The sequence below is a fragment of the Balaenoptera musculus genome, chromosome 5 (assembly GCF_009873245.2).
Source record: "Balaenoptera musculus isolate JJ_BM4_2016_0621 chromosome 5, mBalMus1.pri.v3, whole genome shotgun sequence".
Taxonomy (NCBI): domain Eukaryota; kingdom Metazoa; phylum Chordata; class Mammalia; order Artiodactyla; family Balaenopteridae; genus Balaenoptera; species Balaenoptera musculus.
In genome coordinates, this window is record NC_045789.1 from 30,009,023 (window position 1) to 30,033,418 (window position 24,396).

General features: G+C 40.1%; 1 protein-coding gene across 2 annotated transcripts in view; it reads right to left on the minus strand.

The window, feature by feature from the left end:
- The window catches only part of NR3C2 (nuclear receptor subfamily 3 group C member 2), a 367,026-nt gene that overhangs the window by 175,827 nt on the left and 166,803 nt on the right, over nt 1-24,396 (minus strand). Inside the window, exon 3 of one of the 2 annotated variants that reach the window (XM_036853563.1) lies at nt 18,541-18,680. In XM_036853563.1, coding sequence (XP_036709458.1) covers nt 18,541-18,680 — 140 coding nt within the window. Of the gene's footprint in view, nt 1-18,528; nt 18,681-24,396 lie in introns of both variants that reach the window. The other variant, XM_036853562.1, reaches the window with a different exon arrangement.

Consider the following 24,396-nt stretch of genomic DNA (forward strand, 5'->3'; position numbering starts at 1 on the left):
AAGCCCTCGCACAGAAACGAAGACCCAACACAGCCAAAAATAAATAAATAAGTAAATAAAATTTAAAGAAAAAAAGAAAATAAACTTGTTTAAAAAAAAACAGAGTTCAGGAGATGCAAGGTGGGGCGGCGGTGATTGCACAACAATGTGAATGGACTAATGCTGCTAAACTGTAAGCTTAAAATGGTTAAAATGGTACATTTTATGTTATGTGTATTTTACCACAATTAAAAAAAAGTAACAGTGATATATACTTACCAAAGTAGCACAAAGTAAAAAGTGTGGTAGTACAGGTCGTTGGTGGGGATGGAGGAAGGGTCCTCAAATACATTCCAGGAGGAAATGTGAATTACTTCAACCTTTTGGAAAGCAGCATGGCAACATTTCTTTCTTTCTTCCTTTTTTTATTTTATTTTTTACTTTATTTTTGGCTGCATTGCATCTTCGTTGCTGTGCACCGGCTTCCTCTAGTTGCGGCGAGCAGGGGCTACTCTTCGTTGCGCAGCACGGACTCTAGGTGCACGGGCTTCAGTAGTTGTGTCACGCGGGCTCAGTAGTTGTGGCACACAGGCTTAGTTGCTCCGCATCATGTGGGATCTTCCCGGAACAGGGCTCGAACCCATGTCCCCTGCATTGGCAGGTGGGTTCTTAACCACTGTTCTACGGGGAAAGTCCCTGGCAACATTTCTTAAAATTTAAAATCCTCATTTGATTCAGAAATCTTAGTCTGGAAGCCTATCAAATATTAAAAAATATATAAGGACATATGTAGGGAAAATCTTCTGGGAAGCATTCTCCCTTCATGTGGGAAGAGTTCAGAGCGCATATACTTTTTGTATTCTTGGGCGTCCTGCGTTTACTGGAGAGTAAAGCAAACATCACAGCATCGACTGACTCTCATCTAATTCCCTGCTATGCTCAAAGCATAAATGTTTTCTCTTCCTCATTCTTTTTTTCTAAAATTTTACAGAAAATATTTTCTTATATAAGCAGGAGAAAAGACTACTTATTAAAAAGCTGGATAACCAACGCAATTTTATCATCAAATCAACTTTTTTAGGATGAAAAGTTTAAAATTCTATTACAAAGTAAAGAGAAATAGTGCAAACATATAAGAAGCTGAGGAATAAGAGTGAGTGAATCACATTAAGCTTCGACCACTTAATTTTCCAAAACATTTTGCCAAATCAAAAATTTTATGTCTACTCAATTAGACTAACTTAAGGCAAAAATGAAATACTATTAAAATGATCCTGATAAAAGTAGGAACATTAATTAGTTGCAAGAAGGTTACCATTATAGGTAGAATGATTTCTCCGGATTTTTTTTTTTTTTCTTAAATAAAATAGGTAGTTGGCTCTTTCTTTCTATACAGGCATTTTTTTTTTTTTTAACTCTGGGAAGGATGGTCCCATGATAAATAAGAGTCTCCTCAAGTATCACTAATCAGCTGATTACTATTACAAAAAACAACTCAGAGCAAAGTTAATTTTACTTCATTTCACTGCCTCAATGATTAGTTTTATAAAGGATTTCCAGTATCCACGAGTTCTGTATGAGACCAGACCTGTTCTCCCTGGATTTCCAAGGGCCCCATGCACCTCCTTACACACTCGGGAATAATGTATACCAACCAAAGACTCACTGATCATTTCTATCATTTCCATGTCAACAAATACAGACTTCCACAGAGCGGGCTTTCTTTAAATGGAGTACACTTGAACAGTTCAGAGTAGTAATCCTGACTAGTTCCCTATTGTCCTAAACGTGCTCCCCCCCGAAATCTACAATGACGTATTCATAATTGAAAACGTGAAGCCATCCTGATTTCTTACAATGGTGCAGAGCATTGGGAAGTCTTGGAAAGCAAATCATCTGTTGATTTTAACTGTGTGCCAAGTGTGACGTCGGTACCTGTTTATTGAAGAAGAGTGCTGTATGCTTACTGCTGTAATTTCTGCAACAGAAAAGTCTCCTGTGGTTACATCCTTTACAACTGGCACTATGAACAAAATTATTAAAATGGGTTGGTGTGCGGGACAGTCACAGACGTACGAGAATGAGTTTGTACCACAGTAAATTCTTGCTAATATGTACAGAGGGCCAGCCACATGGACCGGTGGAGCCGGCAAAACCACCACCTTGAAAGGTGTCCCTGAGCCATTTATTGACTCCCGTGATTTAAGAGGCCAATGACACAAACAGTATCCTCAGTAAATGGCGCTCTCTTAATTTCAGTTTACATACTTGCTTCTAAATGGTCAGCTATAGGTTCTGGGATGAGAGGAATGGGCATCTCAGGTATGTTCAGGGAAAATCACTAGAAGTTTAAGAAAGTATTTTGGGACAATGTAAATCAACTCCAATTTAAATACTTTAACTAAGGGGCATTCCCTCTTTCCACTTTTCTCCAATATACCACGCTCACAGAGTTAGCTACTTTGTCAGGGAACAGCACCGGCTTTGGAGTCAGATGCAGGTTTGAGTCTCAGCTTCCTCACTGGTTAGCTGTGCCACTTGCCAAAGCCGCTCAATGGCAAGTGTTTAGCAGTGTGAAGACACGTACAAACACACACTGTCATTATCGCAATGGTACACAAAGAAATGGAGGTGACCTTCCCTGCACATTCCTTCTCAGGAGCAAAGCCCCCAGGATCTTAACTTTGGCTGCCAATGTATTCTGGTTTCTGGAGATCTGGTCTTGAAGGGAGAGAAACTGCCTAATGTTTTTATCAATTTATTGCATTCCCTTCTTTTTCTTCCATAAGTTTTTTAAAGGATACCTCCCTATTAGACCTATGTGGGCAGAATTTTAGTAAAATTTTGTTTCAAGTTAGGATTTAAATTACTCCTTTTAGAAACATGACAGTTTAGGACTTTTGATCTGTGCCCACACCTAATATCATGCAGAGAATCTCTTCTACAAAATAGTATTATAGTTTTTAATGTCATCCATCACCCGATTTGATAATAAAACAGAGCTATTTTAACAACTGGAAAAGCTGCTCGCCCTTGGTCTACATTCAATTTCAGTGGTAGGTACTTATTCTCACCAGGATTCAAAGCAGCCCCTTTACTGGTTTCAAATACACATTTTGTATTTAACATGTGTGTAGGGGGTTTTGGAATCAGACATATAAAATTACTGTGCCCTTGACATCTATACACTATTTCATCAAGTAACCACTTAGGGAGTTCTGCCTACTCTGTGGGATGTGTCCAGTCTGACAAGTAATAAGAGTACCGTGAATAGCTATCGTTTCTGTATGATAGCTATTCACAGTATGATACAGAAGCTATCATTCCCGTAACGTCTACAACGTGCCAGAAAATTGGCATATACCACCGTCACCAAAACATCACGATACCCAAGGTATTTCCCCATCTCCATTTTACAGCGAGGAATCAGGAAGAGGCTGGTAAACTGCCCAGGCCTCGGGGCCAGTAGGGCAACACGGTGAAATCAGACAAAGTCTGGAGTCAGGAAGACCTGCCTGCCATTCCTACCTCTGTCCTTCACTGTGTGACTGTGGACAAAAGGCTTAATTCCTCTAATTAACTTTCTCATCAAAACAGAAGGATACTACTTCACACCTACAAAAACTGTACAGAAATAAAACGAGAGACTGTCCATTGCAGCCCTAGCTCACAGTCACATTTAATAAATGTTCACCATGATGAATACTAGAGACAGTGACACTGGACTTTTGAACACAGGTCCCTACGGTTATGATTCCAGCCGTAACAAGGTACATCTACACTGACTCTGGAAAACGACATACCATCATTTAGTTTCAGTTACAATTAAAATTAAGAAAAAGCATATGTTACAAAACCAAGACATATAAAGACAAAGTATAATCGTGGTTGACAGGGGCTGGGGGAGGGGAGATACAGAATTTCAGTTTTACAAGATGAAAAGAGTTATGAGGATAAGAGGTGGTGACGGCTGCACAACCATGCCAGTGTATTTGACACCACTGAACTGTACATTTAACAATGGCAAGATGTACATTTCATAGTATGTGTGCTTTACCACAATAAAGAACAAAACCAAAAATAAACACTAAGCTTTAGGAGACTGAAGCTGGAAATACGGTATTTGCTGGAAATTTTGTATAAGGAAATGGAATTACGACATTTTAAATATAACAGAATTATTTTATTATAGGGTCTTAGTAGACTCTTAAACAGTGGGAAGAGAACATGTATCCTATGATTTACCGGTATAGTATAAATACATAAATAAACAAGTCATTGCCTGGGATTAATTTCCATCTGATTTCTTAACTAGTCATTTAATAACAATGAGTGGGTACCTGCAATGTGTTCTAGAAACCTGAAGGTAACAAAATGGTTGGCATCCCCTCATATGATGTGATGAAAGAAGGTGGAGGGCCCTCTCTGTGATTCTAGATGCAGCAATTTCTATTTTAAAGTAGCTGGTCTGTGGCAGGCAGCATGGCTGCAACACAGGTACACACCTCGCTGCATAATGACATTTCTTTTGGCAACTGTTTTTCCCAAAACAAATCACATAGAACGTATAGCAGAATGATGTCATAGTGCAATTACTAAAGGAAAAACTATTTACATGTGAAAAATGTGTACTAATGTCAACTTAAATCTTAAACATATTTTAGTACCTGTAAAAATATTTAATAGAGTTGATTTTTAAAAAATCTTTATTGAAAGCACCATAGTCACAAGTATCTGAAATGACATTCTTCTTGTAATCCAGCTAGCAACTGATGACCTTCAAAAGATCATAGTCAGATACGTTGAGTACAGTTAATTTTAAAATGTTAAAGGGAAAGCTGATGGAAGGAATTTTAGAAAAAACACTTATATAATTATTTCCCCATCTATTCTCTTTTAAAAACAGTGATTTTTATTAACATCTATTGAATACTCTTTTTAGATTACTCTTCTTTTTTAAGTTGTAATTTCAGGTCATATTGGAGAGTAAAAAAAAAAAAGCAGAATTAGTACTTATGTAATGGTGAGTTATGGTAAAGACAAAAGAGACAGCCTACTCTGTTTTCTTACATAAATGAAAAATACGCTTTTATATTATACTTCTAACATTCTCTCCCCACTATAGGAAAGACAATTTTGCTTGAGTTTTCAAGTAATTTAAAAATCGCTTTTATTTTCAGGCTTGTTTTACAAAGGATGTGTTAAGGATGTGTTAATGGCTCAATAGAGGTTAATTTTCACTACTAAAATAATTTCGTTTTTTTGTTCCTATCCCCTCCCTGTGGGTCATGACTATAAATTACAACTTAGTCTATTAAAGGAAATAGCTATCAGTACCTGAAAACACCAATTTTCTGCCTAGTAAATTGAGTTCAACAGTGAGAAACTTTGTAAAACGGGAAATCTTTCCTGGTTCCACTTGATTTTTGCACAATTTGCACTGCTGCAGTAAAAAAGACAAGGTTAATTCCTAAGGCTCGATATGATTATTTTTGCTTTACAGGTAATTTTTAAGATACAGTAGAGGATTTTTTAAAAAGGTGCACTACTTAGAATAAATTAAGGTATCTGGGATTCCCATGCCTTTCTGTTAATAGGAATGGACTGTAGCACACACTTAGGGTCTAGTACATAGTAAGTATCCAACAGATGCTGGCTGAATTGAAGGAATGTGCCTGGGTTCTACACTGTGGGTTTACACTGCGGGCCCACATACGGCATTTTCCTTTCTGTTTTCAATGACTGTTTTGTCTGACATCAGCTCTGGCCCTGTTGGTTCCTTGCCTCTTCATTGCCTTCTTAGCACCTGATCCTAGCTTGATTCTCCAAGTTCTGGACCTAGTGCTTCCTGTTTCACTGACATCTGACCTTAGTCACGATCACAGCTCTGTTCTGTGAAATGCTAGTTAAATTAGGTGTAGGCCAGCTATTGCAGTATTTGGGAGGAGTCACAGAAATATTTTGAATTTTAAGTATCACCAATGATAGCAACTAAAGGTCTTCAAATACATCTTAATCTTCATCAGATGTGTCAGAAGCACATTTATTTTTAAATATTGAAAGGAAAGGTTGCTTGAAGGACCTTTAAAATCTATTATCATTTAATAATGACATTTCAATAAGTTTCTCCACTATTCTCCTTTAAAAACAGTGATTTTTACTTAAGATTTCTAATTAATGGCTACTAATACTCTTCATTCCTATTTTTTTTCTGAATGCAACTTCAGTTCATATTGAATAGTAAAAAACAGAACAATTAGTACCTATGTAATGCTAGCAATATCAAATTGCTGAGCCTGGTTCACCTGGGAAAATGCTATGGTACAGGCCAGATGAAAAACAATCAACCTAGACTAATTCTGCACTGGTTTTCCAATTAAGTCATTCAACACAAGTGGGAGGGCAGGAGAATGCAGCATGTTTTAGAAATCCTGGTACAGTTAATTAAAAAAAGAAGAAGAAAGTGAAAAGTAGTTGTGATCTCCCAAATTGTTTAAGATGTAGAAAGAGTATGAAAACTGTCTCTGTTCTTTTTATGATTCTGTATTCAGGAAGATTAAATTTAAATCCTGATCTTAAATATATACAAAGGTTTCCCCACTGTGGTCCTTGGGTGCAATCCTCATGAACAATGTGGACCCGCCTAAACCTTCCTAAACACGGAAGTCAAACCTCTAAGTCTTGCCTAAAGTGAGATACTCTTTTCTTTAATTTTTACTGGTTTTTTTTTCCCTTCAAGGCAAATATTTAACACATACAGAAAGTAGTTAGAATTTAAATATTCTACATTTTATTGAGAACCAGGAGTTATTGATTCAGTTACTTCCTAAGAAGGGGAATATTCATTTTTAAATGTAGCGTTTGTAAAGTAACCCTTTATTATTTCTAAAGCAGTTTCAACATACATGTACTAATTTTTATCCTCCTAACTCTGAGAGATGGGTAGGGCAGATACTTCTAAGATTTATTTTCTTACAGAAGAGAAAACAGAACTTCAATTATTTGCTCAAAGTCTCAGAGTGGGCAGTGTCATTCTGGACCCAAGGCCAGGTTGTCTGACCCCAAGGCCAAATCTCTCTCTACTCACGCTATACCTCAACAAAAAGATGACTCTGGAATCTGTGCTGGTGATGCTTTATTATACAGCTTCTTACCGGAGCACTCTCACAGTAAGTGCTTAAACTGCTGGATAATATTCAAGGAGCCTTCCACTAAAACGTTAACTGGTCAGTATGGCTTCTAAGAGGATGGTGTGAATCTCCAAACTCTAGCCTTGGTTCTTCCTTCCAAATTGAAGAAGAAAATAAAATAAAAGGAGGGATTAGGAGGGAGGAGGAGGTATTTGTGTCCCCCCACCCCCGCCAAATTACATAGTTTTGATTCTGCTGAAACAAATAGAATTGAATGAGTGTGGACTCATCTATAATGCTACGTGTAAGTGTGAATTTCTATTAAACTTCCTGGAAACCTCATCCCATCTATTCCTCAGCTTATTTGCTAGAAGTGACTTTTCAATTCTTGTTCACAGTTATGATGCCCCTCTACATTTTGATTCTTTAATCTTGTTTTATTTCATTTGCTTTATTTTGTGGTTTTACCATTAGAAAAGTAAACAGAACCTTTTTGTAAAGCTGCATTAGGTTGGCAAAGACCAGTGATTTGATGGAGCCTTTAGTCTTATACCTGTAAGAAGAAAATACATTTGTCACTCCTCCTTAGGAATCATGTTTTGCTTTGTGAGGTAGAAGAGCTCACTGTTAGTTAGCAACACAGCAAAGACAGGAAGATGATGCTTCTGTAAATGTAATGTTACGGTCAACAAATTCCAAGCGCTGGCATTGATGAAAGAGCTTCAAATAGGGCCAACCTGAGGGCAAATGGAAACGAGCTCCATTGCTTGAGACGGGTGAGCTTCGTTCCTTGGTGTCAACCTGCTCTTATCTAGAGGTGGATTTGGTCTCTGATACTGGAGGGAGGTGTGTGAGTGTGAGACAGAGAATGTGAGCACATGCACAGATGCTTTCACGATCATTTCAAGTGGTTTTGGAGTCTTCTTGCTGACGTTCAAGGTTTTCCCCGCTCCTCAGAACGCCGATCACTGGGTGACAGGGTGAAGTGGAGCAGAGCTCTAAAAGTGTGTGTGTGCTTGTGTGTGTATGTGTTACAGGTACCTGCTTATCTCTACAGAAATCATCATCAGCCTTTCTCTCTTTCTGATCTAAGAGGTCAGGATGGGCAGTGAATGAAGATACCAAGGAATAAGGGTAAAAGAAAAAAATCACTACACTGGATATGTCTGTCTTTAAAGAGCAAAAAATTACAGCAAAAATTTTGGAGACTTGAAACACGCGCTTTTTTTTTTTTTTTGCTATACAATTTTCCTGAAGCTTGAAGACGTTAAGCTAAGAGAAATAAGCTGGACACAAAAGGACAAATATTGTATGATTCCATTTATATGAGATACCTAGAATAGTCAAATTTATAGAGATAAAAAGTAGAATGACAGTTCCCAAAGGCTGGGGGAAGTGGTATTGGGGAGTTTTTGTATGGAGTTTGGGAAGGTGAGAAAATTCTGGAGATGGATGGTGGTGATAGGTGCAGAATAATGTACTTAATGTCACTGAACTGTACCCTTAAAAATGGTTAAAATGGTAAAAAAAAAAAAAAATTAGCTTCATGTTGTGGTTTCCTACAGTGTCATGAGCTGCTAACATCATTTAGTACCTCTAACGTGGGCAGTAATGATGACACGTCTCCCCAACGATCGACCATGCCCTGCGGGGCTGTTTCATTGGTGCTGTGGGCCCAGCACCTTCACCAGGTTTTCAATTTCATTTCATAACTTCCCATGTTCTGCACCAAACAGCCAAAGCAGCCACTGACATCTGTTGCCTAAAACTAAGCCGATCTGCCAAACTACCTTATACCTAGTTAGGCACTTCTTCTGTTTTAAAATGTGCCAGAAAATATATCCAGGTTAAAAAAAAAATGAACTTTTCCAGAATTTAGTCTCTGCTTTTTCATAGAGACTGCTTTATCTCTTTGGGTGACCCAATCTCAAGTTTCTTTTCTTTCTTTTTTTTTTTTTTTTTAAATATTTATTTATTTGGCTGCATCAGGTCTTAGTTGTGGCATGTGGGATCTTTCATTGCGGTGCATGGACTTCTCTCTCGTTGTGGTGCATGGGTTCCGGAGCACGTGGCCTCTGCAGTTGCAGCACGCAGGCTTAGTTGCCCCGTGGTATGTGGGATCTTAGTTCCCCGACCAGGGATCTAACCCGCGTACCCTGCCTTGGAAGGCGGATTCTCAACCACTGGACCACCAGGGAAGTCCCTCTCAACAGTTTTTAAATTCCTCTCATCCTCTCCATTCTCAAAGTGTTTCCTTCCATCCAAGTCTCCATCAGAATCTCCATCATCCCCCAGAACTAATCCACCATCAGGTCTTGCCCGTTCTTCCTTCTCACCTCTCAAATCAGGCCTTCTGTTCAGTTGCACCAATTCCATCCTAAGTCAGTCCCTTTCTACTTTCCATCATCCACAATCCCATCCCAGTCGTCTTCTCTTCCGCTAGGTGGTACCTGCCATGAGCCACTGCACAGACACCAAGGGACAACGCCGCCTATACCCCTGCGTTGATTGTTTTCCTCAAAAAAGACTCGCTGTGTTTAAGAACGGCTGAGATTTCTCACTGCAAAATGAGGGCCTTTGTTTGGCCCCAGTGTCTGTTCAGTCGTCTCCTCCACCTCTGGGCGTGGACCAGGCCCTCACCGAACGGGGCCTGCTCAACTGAGCAGACTCAGGTTCAAGCCCCCATCTTTCCATCCCTCCACCACCCGCCTCCACCTTAATGCCTAAATGCCTCCTCATCCTTCCTATCTTCCAGGGCTCTGTTTTTGGCACTGACTGCAATCAATTTAGCAATTTTCGTTTTCGGTGTCAAATCATTCTCAAGGGGACAGAATCACGTAAGCGGTACAATCCTAATGACATCATGGGCACAAGTTCTGGGAGGGCAGCCCTGCGTCCTCTGGCTCTCGGGTCTGTTTCTGAGCTGCCAGGCATCAGGGCTGCAGAGTTTGGGGCTTTCAGCTTTGGAGGAGGAAGGTCCTGCTCGCAATGCTTCTCTGAGCCTGATAGGCTCTGTCTAATTTTTACCACGCATAGGAAATGAAACACAGGAAGATAAAAAATTTCCATCAAACCTTAGATTAATATCAAGATGTTAAAGATGTACTTTAGGATGGTAATGGTAATTTTTAAAAATAGGGAGTTCATTCCTTAAGAAAAAAATAGAGACTACCCAATTTCTTTCCCATTAGGGCAACAGAAATTCAAATGAGAGCTTCAACTTGGAATGGCTAGTAGTTAATTATTTAGAGTATAGCGGGAAAACTGTTAAATTACAATGGGCTCTTCATAAGTGTTCTCAAGCCAGGGATGTTGCCCTACTTTTTGAGGGGTAAAAATAGTTGGGATCTGATATAACTCTGTGAGAGGCAGTAGAGCTTATGTGCTGAATATACAGAGTCAGAATGCCTGGACTTCCCAGGTTCAAATCCCCGCCCTGCCACTTCCTTCGATCTGGGTGACCTTGGACTGACTAACTCAACCCTTACATGCCTCAGATGACTGATTGCTAACATGAGGACAGATAATAATTGAATAATCGGACCTATTTCATAGGATTATCATGAGGATTAAAATGATAAAACACAATAAAGCTCTTAGGATAATGTGCACAAAATAAGTACTCAAATGTTTATTGCTATTGCTATTAATTTTAAGAGTGGAAGGATCATACCATTAAGCCTTGTTAAAGAAAAATAGTCACTGTTTTCCTTGTTACAACAATTGCTTAGAGGGTTCAGGTTTAAAGATATTGCCTTGCAAAACTCACAAAACTTTCAGCTTTAAGACGGCAGTTATGAGGAAAAAATGAGATAAAACATGGAGTACTTGGCACAGTGCCTGCCTGGCATGGAGTAACTGCTCCATAAATAACAGCGATGATTATAGGAGAAGGTGGTTGACAGAGTAAAGCATGTTTCTCGCACTGCTCCTTAAGATAAGCCAAACGATCCCATTAATACCAATGGGAGAGTTACTTGTTTAAATTTCAGGTTATAATTCACATGAAAAGAATAGGCACGTTACAACCAAAGCAGCTCATGAAAATTTTCTTCTAAACAGGCAATTCCCTAATCTAGTTGTTAAGAACATCGCACATCAGGTGACTCACCACCGTCTGTGGGCTGGGGCCTAGAAAGCCAAGTAGGTGGCCGGTGTCTGCCAAGGCCAAAAGGGCATATTTCTCTATACCATCCCCTTTCCTGGCTCTATGTTCTCTTTCTTGCTCTCGTCTTGCCTTTGCCCTGTTTTTCATTTCACTTATGAGAAATTTCATTTTACCTCATGGAAAGCTGTGAGTTGCTTTGGATTCTTTTCTGGAACAAGATGGGCTGCAAACAGAGGCACAGACACGGGGAATACCTGAAAATTACTTACCGTGCTTCTAATTTATACTTTTCAAATTTGCTATGTGAAGTGCACCTTCGTTTAAAATTTTAAGCAACAAGAAGCTCTCTTTGGATAACACTAATTTACTTTTGGCCTACATGCCCCTACTCCAAATCATTTTCTAATAAATCACTGCAACATAGTTTTGACCTCAGAGAAACAGTGACAGAAACAAGGGGGAACCCCATACATATACTTAAATAGTTATCGATCAACAAATGTGGCTTGAGCATCTGCTACATGTGTGACATTATCTCTGCCCGGGTTAGCAAATCAAATTTCCTCGCTACCATGTTTGGTTGTGGGCTATGGACTGGCTAAGATTAAAAGAAAATCAAGATTAATGATTAATAAAGAGCAAAAACTGGGATTGAAAGTTCCACAGATGCAATAATGTCTGAAGTTCATCTAAACTTGGAAGAACCAGAGACCAAGTAACTAAGACTTTTCTGTGTACAACTTGGAGGAGAGAGAGAGAAAAATGATTCACACATGTGTAACACACACACACACACATACACACACACACATATATACACACACACAATGTCCTAGATTTAGGCTCTCTAAGGTTCTAACCTTGGTTTATTCCTTGTTTCTCTAAATACCCATTTCTTGGGCAAATGCATCTACTTTCACGGATGATGATTCTAAAATAGTTATTTTCGATCTTTCCCTATTCCCCAAGCTTTAGAATCACACATCCAACTTCCTGTTAGACACATCTGAATGTTCTATGGACATTTCAAACTCATTGTCCTAAAAGGAATTTCATTCCAACCCCCTTTATCCTGGCAGTGCTCGTTTTCCAGAGCACCTATCAACTTTTCATGTTACACAAATAACTCATTTAGTATGTTTAATCTCTCCACCACCTCTCACTAGAATGTAATCTCCACCACGGCAAGGATCTTTGTATGTTTTGTTCACTTTCTTCATCCAGGAAGTCAAGAGGTATGCCAAGAGTAGTGTCTACCATTTAGTGGATACTGAATATGTTTGGTGAATGAATGACCTTTGCCTCCCATGCCCCCAAAGCTGCTCCCACTCCAGCGTCCCCAGTCTCAGCAAAGGGCACCAGCAGCCGAGCCCGTGGAAACATCCCAGATCTTTGCTTCCTTACCTCCAATACAGACCCACCAATGTTACTTCCCAGATAGTCTTGTTAGCTGTCCCCTCCTCTTTATCCCTAACGCTGCTGGTCTAGTTCTATCTCTGGTCATCTCTCACCGAAATGACTTAAAAGAGCCACCGGAACTGTCTCTCTTTAAATAAGCATACCTCCCTACAGCCAGATATTAAATGCAAACCTGAGCTTACCATTCTGCTGTATGAAAACATTCAGAGGTTCTGTTTTGCCCAAGGATAAATTCAGGCCCCTCCTTAGAGTCCAGGACCTGGACCCAATCTGCACATCAGCCTTCACTTCTATCTCCTTGCATCTCACACGTCCATAGAGGTAACACGAAATTGCTTTTGGTGCCCTGTGCAGACAGCCTGTCCTTACTCCCCCTCAGCATGGCCAATCCTAATCCTTCAAGATTCAGTTTGGGGGTCAATTCTTTAAGAAGCTTCCTTGACCTTCCAGAGTGGCCTAAATGTCATGGCTCTGTATGTTCCCATGGCAACCAACTGAAGGGATATAAAAAAATCTGGGCAAACATTTGCAATTAACACAAAAGCCTTGGGTTTATATAAGGAGGAAAGGAGTGTTCATAAAAATCCTAGATATGATCTACTGGGTAGGTATTTATTTAAGCGCTTATAGGAAGTAGTTGGAAAGAATCAGGTTATCTTGTTCCCAATTTTTGGTAAAGGGAAAAAAAGACTTAATCTTTAAAGTGTTTCGTGAGAAAACTAAGCCAGAAGAGTCCTTGGTTTCCTCTCTCTGACTCAGCAGTTTTGTAGGAGGGACGATGCCCTCTGATGTACATTAGCTTCCTGTACGTGGCACACAGAGACAAGGAGGGCTGCATCACACACATCGTGACCTGAAGACATCTAATAAGCAGGTGTGATTTCCTTGTTTTATCATTTCCTTAATTTTATATTGTCAATTACAAGGGGGATAGTTATTCAATTTAAATGCTCTGTTTTGCGGCATAATTGCACGGTCCATCATCCAGCCCCCCACACCTCACACTTACTCACACTCTTGCCTGCTGGTCCCTCTTGATCAAGAGCACACACAGCATTAATGGGGATAACATGAGCCCATGACATGGTGAGACACACTTTCCTCTGGACCTGTTCGGTTTACTCATTCAGTTTAGAAAAGTGAAGAAAATTAACTATTAGTCAACCATTACTTGTCCTTAAAAACATTTTCCCCCATAGGATAATCAGTCTATGAATTGAAAGATTTCTCATCTATATGCTGCGAAGTACACGTGAAAGGAATGAGGTGCATGTATCCAGGTTTGGGTACCTTAAATGTTGCATATTTGAGGACTCCTGAGATTAATCTACAGTTAGACCTTTTAAAGCCATTTCATTTCAGGAAATAGATTTATAAGTCTCTTACTTAAGGGAAATGTCTGAGTGTCGAAATAGACATCATATGATTTGGCTGGCCATACCAAGATATGGACTCTTTAGCCTAACAGGTCTGCTTACAAAAATATAAATCCAGCTGACTTGACATTATAGTGAACTCTCTTCTTCTTTCACAGCCCTGTAACTCTTCAGTGACTTGTGGTGGCTGTGTCTTCCAGATACTGCTGTATACTGAGTAGCCAGAAAGGAAATTAGGTTATAAAATAGCCTGCTGAATGTAGTCAGCTCTGTTCATTGAGGGATCACAAAGTAAAATACACACAAGATGAAACCAATGGGAATTTACAGTTGGAAAGAGACTGAGATAGTAAAAACTCAGAGTAGAATTAGAAGTTGCGGATTAGACATCAAAAGGCTTGCGTATATTCTTGGGCCAGTTTCGTTGCTAATTTACTGGTTTGAGCGGGAAGTCATTAACTTGGAATGCTCTTATGTCACATAGGTACATTGATATGTACATTCAAACGTTTATTTAGTAGCTACTAAATATCTGCGGTGTTGCTAGGTTCTAGAGATAAGACCCTGTCCTGCCCTAAAGACATCGAACAGGGGAGCTAAAAGTCCAGTTGGCATCTCTCAATATTTTCTCTACTGTGCAACTCCCAAAGGTGGGTGCCAGAGTCAGCTATGCAGGTTCGTTACGGGAATCAATCTTGGTGGTTCAGTCCATGGTGGAAAATGTGCAAAAGTCCCTCAAGGAAATGTTGACAGGCCTTCTACCCCCTCACCCCTGACCCCGACATCCTTTGAAACTTTGAGAACTGCTAGTCTAGAAGGATCTTACAACCTCAAAGGGCAGTTCTATGGGCAAAATAATGTACTACGGGAAAAATGAAGATGTAATGAAGAAAAAATGAAGACCTAACAGTACAACGTTACCGAATCATTTACATGATCTCTGTGTACAGACGTGGCCAAAGAACTTCAGCAGTTGTTCCTAAAGTCAAGGTCTAATATTTTGAGGCCACTTTACGATTTATAAAATCTGCAAAGACATTCTGCTTTCATGTAATTTTTCACAGCAACAGGTAAGGCAATACTACCATTTCCATTTATATATAAAGAAACTGACGCCCAAGTAAGTTAAATAACTTGCCATAATCTTACACCTAGTGAGTGGCAGAGCTGGAAATTAAACCAAGTCTTCTGACCCTAAAGCCAGTCCACTTTCCACCACTAGGGAGAACCCAACTTAAAATATATATATGTGTATGTGTGCATGTGCGTGTGCATACAGGCTTATTCTTTTTCTTAAGACAGAAAGGTCCTGACAAACCTTCAAGGCAAATAAGCAATTCAAATTTAAAAATAAAACGATAAGCTTCCACTGTAAGGTACAGTAATACGGCTCTAAACCGACATTATTGACAAAAAAGGTATTCTGGATGAGACGCCTAAGTGTTTTTATATTAAATGTTTAAGAAGAAGAAATAAGCACATCTATACATCCCATTAGACAGGACACAGAGAACATAATATACACTTAAAACAAATGATGTGCAGTCTCCCTATGTAGTCACCACTGCACTATCAGACCAAGCGTTAGAGCGGGGAGCACTAGGGCATAAAAGCCTGAAGCCGACAAGCTTGAAGCTCAGACTGCTGTGATTTTCCCCCTGTCCTCTCTGTAGTGGTCATTTCCAGTTCTGCCCTGATGTTGTTAGTTCCTTTCGACTTTAAAGGACTCCCCTACCTGCAGCTGCTTAGAAGCCTCTGTATACGTACTCCGAGGAGGAGCTTAAGGTTAAAACCAGAAAACAACCATAGTAAATATTCAAATATAAAAACACACATACATGTTTGTATATGTGTGTGTATGTACACACACAGTGACACACATGCAGAGACACACACTAAGGACACCACACTGTCTTCTCAATGTTTACATCACTGCCCTCATTATTACCGAGCAGGCATAAACAATGACATATAGAGCAGGATTTTCATGAACTTGAGAATTATGGAAAATGGAAAGAATAGATTATGAGATTTAGATTTATGAGGCCTTAGGTTGGGTCTAGGTTTGGAGTCATAAGACTTTAATATGGGTCTAAGTTTGGCCTTAGGATTCCAAATAGATGAATTGGGTCTGATCCCAAATTTCTTCATCTGTAAAAGGGGAATAAAAATAACATCTATATACCATAATTTTGTGAAATTAGTGCCTCTAATTACATAAAATATTTTAAAAATAATTTCTTATTAAATCAAAAAGGTCTGATACAGAGATAGTCCTATTTCTTTCACACATACATGATAAAACAGTAAGCAAATACAAATTACAAAACAAAAACAAGTCATTACTCTCATGAAGTTTATATTTAAAATTTATAGCCTTGTTTTACACAGGTGGGTGCTAAAATTCTAATTCCCAAATAAACAGGAAATAAGCTATATTAATAAAAGTCTTAAAAGGCACTTGTCAAGGTTCATTATCCATTACTGATCAGCTTTTCAATGAAAGAAAAAGACGTACAGACATTTTGGCTTTTCCATGTTTATATGTACCTCAGTTGCAAAAACAATTCTTTCCTTAGCTACTTCCAGAGAAACTACTTAAAACAACAAAAACATCTAGAAAACCGTTTTTTGCAGAGAAGGGCAGATTTTATCAATAGCCATAACGTGGGTTCTGATGTGAATGCTGACCCCTACGTAGGGCCACACAGAGGCACCCTCTCTAAATGTCCTTCTCTCACTGCTTTATTTTTACTTATCACCTTTGTTCACCAATTAGTGAGCCTAGGAGGGGAGCCCTTATGTTGGAAGGTATAAAGCGGCATTAGAAGATGCCAGAGGTATATCTTACCTATTTATCTTCTACTGAGTCAATCACAGAGTTAAGGAAAGAAAGAAGAGGGTGGTGGGGAAGACAATCTTAAAAAATTAAATTGATTTCAGTACTATACATACTTCTTTCCCCCATTTTCTGGAAATCAGCCTTCTGGTAACAGGACTCACCTTTTTCTCCAGGAAATGCTCATTCCCACAGTTGGTCTAGGTTGTTCAGGTTGGCCGACTCCAGTCAGAACCAACCTATCAGATCACTGCTCCCCCCAGCCACGGTGATTGGTCTGGAGGGGGCCAATGTGAGTCAAGTTCAGTCTATGGAGATTCAATTGGGGGCTTTTATAACAACCCCTGGGAACACAAAACCTCTTTTCTTCTCACGAGAGAAACTGCATGAGAACAGAGCCAGAGGAAAGTCAAGCGATGGAGAGAATGAGATTGAATGTGAATGACCTGGCTTAAGACCATGGCTTGCCCAAAGGCATGCCCACACGAGGACTTTCCAGTTATGTGGGCCAATGAATTTCCATTGGTGCTGAAGCCAGTTTGTGTTGAATTTTCTGTCACCTGTAACCAAGAGCTCATACCCCGAGAAAGAAATATGGAACTCCTATTACCAATTCAATGCTGGGTTTGGGGACTATTAAATAATTAATAGTGTAAATAATGGAAAATCATGTACTATCAATTAAATAATGCAGAATCAATCTCAGAAACACAGAAATAACTACTTGGTCAGCTTTTTTCATCCCAGAAATAAAGACATTTCCTTGTGGTCATCAGCAAAACAAACATTCAAGTCATGTATGCTTAAGTCTCTGAAACACCAATTCATCTCTCAGAAAAATGTCCTGAGAAATACACCTGCAGGGATCTTAATGCTGAACTCCTTAGCGAGAATAAGTGTCAATTACACAACACTTCTCCTGATAGCAAAAAATTCTACACTTTGACCAGTCATAGTAATCAACATTAATAAAACCATCAGGCCTAAATTGCTTGGAAGTGAAGCTGGAGAAAGGAAGAAACAAATGAAAAGACCATTTCTCCTTAGGAAGTACAATTACTTGGACAGAAGCAAAAGCTAGACTACATAAACTTAAAGAATCTCAGTCCAATTTTTCATTTAATGTACTGGTTTGGAAACTTTCAGTAGGAACGAAGGTAGGACTCAAATGGAGACCTGGAATCTCAAGCAGCTGTTAAATGACATTATTCTGTAAGGAACACAACTTAAATTACACACACGATCCTGATATCAATGTTTTAACTTGCCACAAACACATATTTATACAGAAACATAGACAAGGCAGACGTGCTGTAAAAAAAACGCTCTTTCAGATCATGCAAATTAAATTTATGGTGACACAGAATGATTTTGGTAAGTCTAAGTGAAAAAAAAACTGAGACAAACCAACAACCAAAACAACCTGTCTTTCTGACTGGTTGCTCTTAATCCACAGTTTCGAATTTTGGCCATTAAATATTGCTCGGTGGAGAATCTCCAAGTGGTTTTTAGACAAGGCATTATTACTATTTATCACTGACAGATTACATCCAAAACTAAGGACAGATTACATCCAAAACTAAGGACATTTTTGAATTATTTCCCAATAATGCTATCAAGTTAACCGTGCAAGTAAACTACACACCAGGAAAGAAAATGTGTAAAAGGAACACCCACATGAACATTTACCTTCCACTGCTCTTTTGAAGAACACTTTGCAGCTGCCACAGGTCACTACACCATAGTGACATCCTGAAGCCTCATCCCCACACACCAAACATATTTTGGAAGGTCTTGAGGATCCAGTGGAAACACTTCGTAAAGTAGAGCTGGGGAAAGAAATCAAGATTTAAATATCTACAGTGTAGTGGCACATTTGACATGCTGTACAGCTTAGCTCAATACCTGTCAGTCATCTTGATTCCATCAATGAATTCAATATGGTCCCATCCCGAGTGACTTAGGAAATGAAGGCAAAACCCTATGAGGGGAGTAATGTATCAAGAATTCTCTATAGCAAAGTCTCTTCTCAGTACTAAGAAATCATAAATAATCCCATATAAACTTTTCTCTTCCTCTTCCTGTTTTTGAGAACGTTTACCAAAAAATATTATTTGCATTCTAGGTGAACAGGGAGGAGAGAAATCTTGAGCCGAGTCATCACGGAAGTATTTTTGGCATCAAAAGGCTATTACAATACTTCTCAACTCTCTTCACTCGGACTCAGATTATATCTCAATTTATGCCAGATAAAAAACTCTCCCCTCTCCAAAACAATCCACAAATTAAAATTAAAATAATTCTTGTCTCTATTGTCAGCAATTTTACTCCTCCAAGCTCCTGCATCTTCTCCCATGTTACCTTACATAGGTATGTTCAAATTGCTTCATTTTGCTTACTAATTTAAAGGGGCACAGTCAATACTAAAAACAAGCCATATACGGTAACTATCTCAGGTACCTTTCATGGTAAGAAACTGAAGGGTGCAGTTTTTAGGGACAAATTTAACCTTTTAAGCAACAATCTACATGAATACTTTTTAAGGAGACTTTTCTCAAGCTATATTACATATTCCCGTGCCGGTTTATGGTGCAATCTGAACAAAATTGTTTTAAATTCAAATAAGGTCTCATAGTTCAGTGACCAATGTGTGCCAAGCAGGCAAAGAATTCGATTTTTTTTTTTTCATTCCTAGCCCACATGCACTTATTGAATATCTACCCACAGGTCCTGTGCAAGGTACTGAGGAAATAATATAGACTGCTCAGTCCCTGTCCTCAAAGTTGGTGGAGACATGCAGCATTATGGTATGTGCTTAGGTGCGGGGTAATATGGCAGCACATTGTAGGCTCAGCCTTCCATACTGGGAAAGCTCAGAATATACCAGTCAGCAGTCTTCCCCAAAGGTGACAGCTGAGCTGAGTTTTGAAGCACGACGAGATGGTAGCCAGACAAAGACAGGGGCAGAGCAAGCAGAATGTGCAACGTGAGCTGGAATGTGAGAGAAATTCGAGCTGAACATGTTCAGAAAACATTGGGTAGATTTTTTGTAAGTCAGCACCATCACCTTGTTGTCCTAGCCTTTGTCTCCATTGTAAAACAGCAGGAACATAAAAACTCAAAGAAAACATATCAAAAGGCTAGAATGGTTATGTTACGGTGATGATTTCTCTGTTTTTCAAATTAGCTAAATGTGATACTATTGCCTTCATGATTTTTTTTAATTGATTTTTTTATGTTTTAACTACACTCTCACCAAAAACAGATGAAGGAACAAACTATGCAGCTGCTCAAAGCACTGCATCATGACTGACTTTCTAGAAAAATGAATTCTTGAATCAAGGGCTGAAACAATGTTCTCCAGAGTTGTTTCTCCTTCTGAGAAAAGTGCTCTTTATTATTTTTATTAGCGTCCTTTGACTTCTTTATGGCATTCGAAACATTCCATTTCAGCACCAGTAACTTCTTCGGCATATTGGCCAGTAAAGCTCAATCCATACTCTGACTCTCTTACGCTTCACAGGAAAATACCATGATTGCTTAAACAATTAGAATACAACTTAAAAACCACCATTAACATGTAAGTGCTTTTTTACAACTGCAAGCATACATGGGATTTGTATTTAACATTTTTGTGAGCCTTGGTCTTGCTCCTCAAACTGAAGAGTCTCTTAACTTTAGTCTTTGGAACTCTCCTCTTCTTCTGTCCAAACACACTTTCCTTGGCTCAGTCAATGGCAACTGCTATGGGCTGAATCATGTCCTTCTCCCCACTTTCAATTCCAATGTTGAAGTCCTAGCCCCTAGGACATCAGAGGGTGATCTTTTTTTTTAAACTGAAGTACAGTTGATTTACAATGTTGTGTTAATTTCTGTTGTACAGCAAAGTGACTCAGTTTTATATATATATATAAATATCTATATATATATGCATGCACACATTCTTTTTTATATTCTTTTCCATTATGGTTTATCCCAGGATATTGAATACAGCTCCCTATGCTATTCAGTAGGACCCTGTTGTCCGACCATTCCATATATAATAGTTTGCATCTACTAACCCCAGACTCCCAGTCCATCCCTCCCCCACCCCACCTCCCCCTTGGCGACCGTGAGTCTGTTCTCTATGTCTGCGAGTCTGTTTCTGCTTCATAGATAGGTTCATTTGTGTCATATTATAGATGCCACGTATAAGTGATATCATGTGGTATTTGTCTTTCTCTTTCTGACTTACTTCACTTAGTATGATAATCTCTAGTTGCATCCACAGTGCTACAAATGGCGTTAATTCGTTCTTTTTTTTTTTAATTTCTATTTATTTATTTATTTATTTATTTATGGCTGTGTTGGGTCTTCGTTTCTGTGCGAGGGCTTTCTCTAGTTGTGGCAAGTGGGGGCCACCCTTCATCGCGGTGCGTGGGCCTCTCACTGTCACGGCCTCTCCTGCTGTGGAGCACAGGCTCCAGACGCGCAGGCTCAGTAATTGTGGCCCACAGGCCCAGCCGCTCCGCGGCATGTGGGATCCTCCCAGACCAGGGCTCAAACCCGTGTCCCCCGCACTGGCAGGCAGATTCTCAACCACTGCGCCACCAGGGAAGCCCTCGTTCTTTTTTATGGCTGAGTAGTATTCCACTGTGGATATGTACTGCGCCTTCTTCATCCATTCATCTGTCAATGGACATTTTGGTTGTTTCCATGTTTTGGCTATTGTGAATAGTACTGCTACGAACATAGGGGGTGCATGTATCTTTTTGAATTATAGATTTGTCCAGATATGTGTCCAGGAGTGGGATTGCTGGATCATACGGTAATTTTATTTTTAGTTTTCCATCAGAGTGTAATCTTATTTGGAAATATGGTCATAGCAGATATGATTAGTTAAGATGAGGTCATTTTGGAGAAGGGTCATCCCTAATCTAATATGATTGGGGTTCTTATTAAAAAGAGGAAATTAGGACACAGACACACACAGAGAGAATGCTGTGTGAAGATGAAGAGAGTGATACTCTTACAAGTCAAGGAACGCCAAAGACAGCCAAGAAACCGCCAGAAGCTAGGAGAGAGGGATGGAACAGATTCTCCCTCACAGCCTTCAGAAGGAACTAACTGAGCTGACACGTTAAACTTGGCCAAGCCTACAGAACCATGAAACAATATATTTCTGTTGCTGAAGCCACCCATTTGTGGTACTTTGTTATGCAGCCCTAGCAGACCAATACAGCAACTTGGACTCACCCCTGACTCTTCCTTCTCTCTCGTTTCATTCTCAATCTGTTCAATTCTATTTACTTTACCCTCAAAAAACATCCAGATTCTGATCACTTCCCATACCTCCTCTGGGACCACTCTAGTCCAAGCCATCAACACCTCTTCCCAGGATGTGTGGAAGCCTGCTCGCTCATCTTCCTGTTTCTCCTTGCCCCCTTCCTTCCCCTGTAGCTAGAACAATCCTTATTCGTTCCTTTGCTCAAAACCATCCAAGGGCTTTCCCTCATGCTCAGAGGAAAAGTCAAAGTCAACCTATGACCACAGGGCCCCAACGTGGCCCCTGAGACTTTACTAACCTTTCTCTCTTGCTTGCTGCCCTTCAGCAACACTGGCATCCTTGCCAGACCTCAAACACACCAGGCCTGCTCCCACCTCGGGGCCTTTGCACGTGCTGCCCCCTGTTCACCCAGATATCTATACAACCCCACACCCCCACCTCCCTTCAGGGTGTCAGCCAAATGTCACTTTCTCAGTCAGGCCTTTTCTGCCCCCTCTACTGAAAACACCCCTTCTGCCAAACCCCCTTCCCCTTCTGCTTTATTTTCCTCCCTAGCACATGTCACCAGCAAACATGCTGTGTATTTTCCTTCTTTAGTCTGTTTATTGTTTGCTTCATCCACACAAGAAGGTAAACTCAACAGGGGCCTGGATTTGCTTCTGTGTTATTTGCCACCATGTCCCCAGGGCATGGCATAGTCCCTGGTACATATTAGGCTCCCGATTAACACTTGGGATAAATGAGTGATCTCAGATGACTGGCCTTTTCATCAGTTTTGAACTCCTACTGCATTCCTTACATATAAGAATGTGATTGGTTTTTAACCATCTTGAGAGTGAAAAGTATGTAGTGGAACCGAATGCAGAGAAGTCTAAGTGAAAGCATAGCATCAAAAAGATGCATTGTGAAATCCCAATTAAAACAGTAATTTGGCTCAATGACAAAATTAAAGCAAAGGTGGATTATTTTTCCTTCTTGTTCACTAACATCTCTCAATGACAAGGGAGCACACTTGCCTCTACGTGTCTCTTGGCAGCCCTCTGCTTCTTCGGTTTCTGTAACCGTGTACCGAGTTCATTCTCTATTTCTCAGGCTCTTTCTCATTGTCTTAATCACCAATGTAGATTTTCTTTGGCATTCTACCTTTGGCCATCTTTTTTTCTCATTTCTACACTTTATCCCTTAATGATCTTATCCACTCTCCCAGCTCAAACAGCTCTCCTGGTGAATGACTTCCCGAATCTTTATATCCAGCTCCAACCTTTCCCCAGTGTTCCAATTTCATGGGTTCACTTCTTTACATAACTTCCCAGCCTCTATGGTCTACTGGCTTCTGGAAGGGTACTGCCATCTGCTAGGCACCCAGGTTCAAACCTTCACTATCACATCTAGTCAGTTACCAAGTCCCGCTTGTCCAGGCTTGACCGTCTCCCATCACTTCTCTTCACCCTGTTGGGAGCCCTGGTTCAGACCCTTGTCACTTCCTCAGGGTTCTTCCCCAACACTCCAGTTCATTCTACAGTGGCTGACAAATGACGTTTCCTGTTATACAGGTCTGATTCTAGTACTGCCCAGTTCAGAAATCTTCCATCATCCCTACACAACAACACCATAAATGATAACGTTCCTGTCCCTCTTCCTTCATGCCTGCCCCCGCAGGTCCTCTCACTCTTGTGCTCGCCCCACTGCAACATCCCTGTTGAGGTGCTGTGGGTACCACCATCTGTACACCTACCCCCACCGCTCCGACTCCTGGGAAACCTGTCCATCCTTCAAGGGCCCCTGATGTTCTCCCGGCAGGATGCACCTCTCTCCCTTCTCCTGATTCGCTTTCGTGAATTCCTGATTTGCTCACCCCCCTCCCCCAGCGGTCATCACTTCTGCCCTGACATTCGTGCGTGATTTGTGCACTTATCCTAATCCCTTGAGGGCAAAGACCTTGTCCTCTGCCTCTCTGTGCTCTCTGCTGCCATTAGTGTGGTGCTGGGACTATTTATTGAATGAACGAAATCACAACCTTAATCTCATCACAGCAGAACATAAATTTCCAAAAGGCAATTTTAAAGAAGATAAATGAATGAGGCCAAGGTTATAGGTTCAATTCCTATATGGTTCATTTAGCTTTGCACAGAGGGGAAAAAACATCCGGGGAGACAGACTATCCTCAAAAGCTCAGTGAGCTATCCCACAAGCGTCTGCATTAGTAACAAAGAAGACAGGCCACAAAGTGTGGACGGGTCAGGAAAACTCCAGTCTCCACTGACACCCTTTCATGTGAT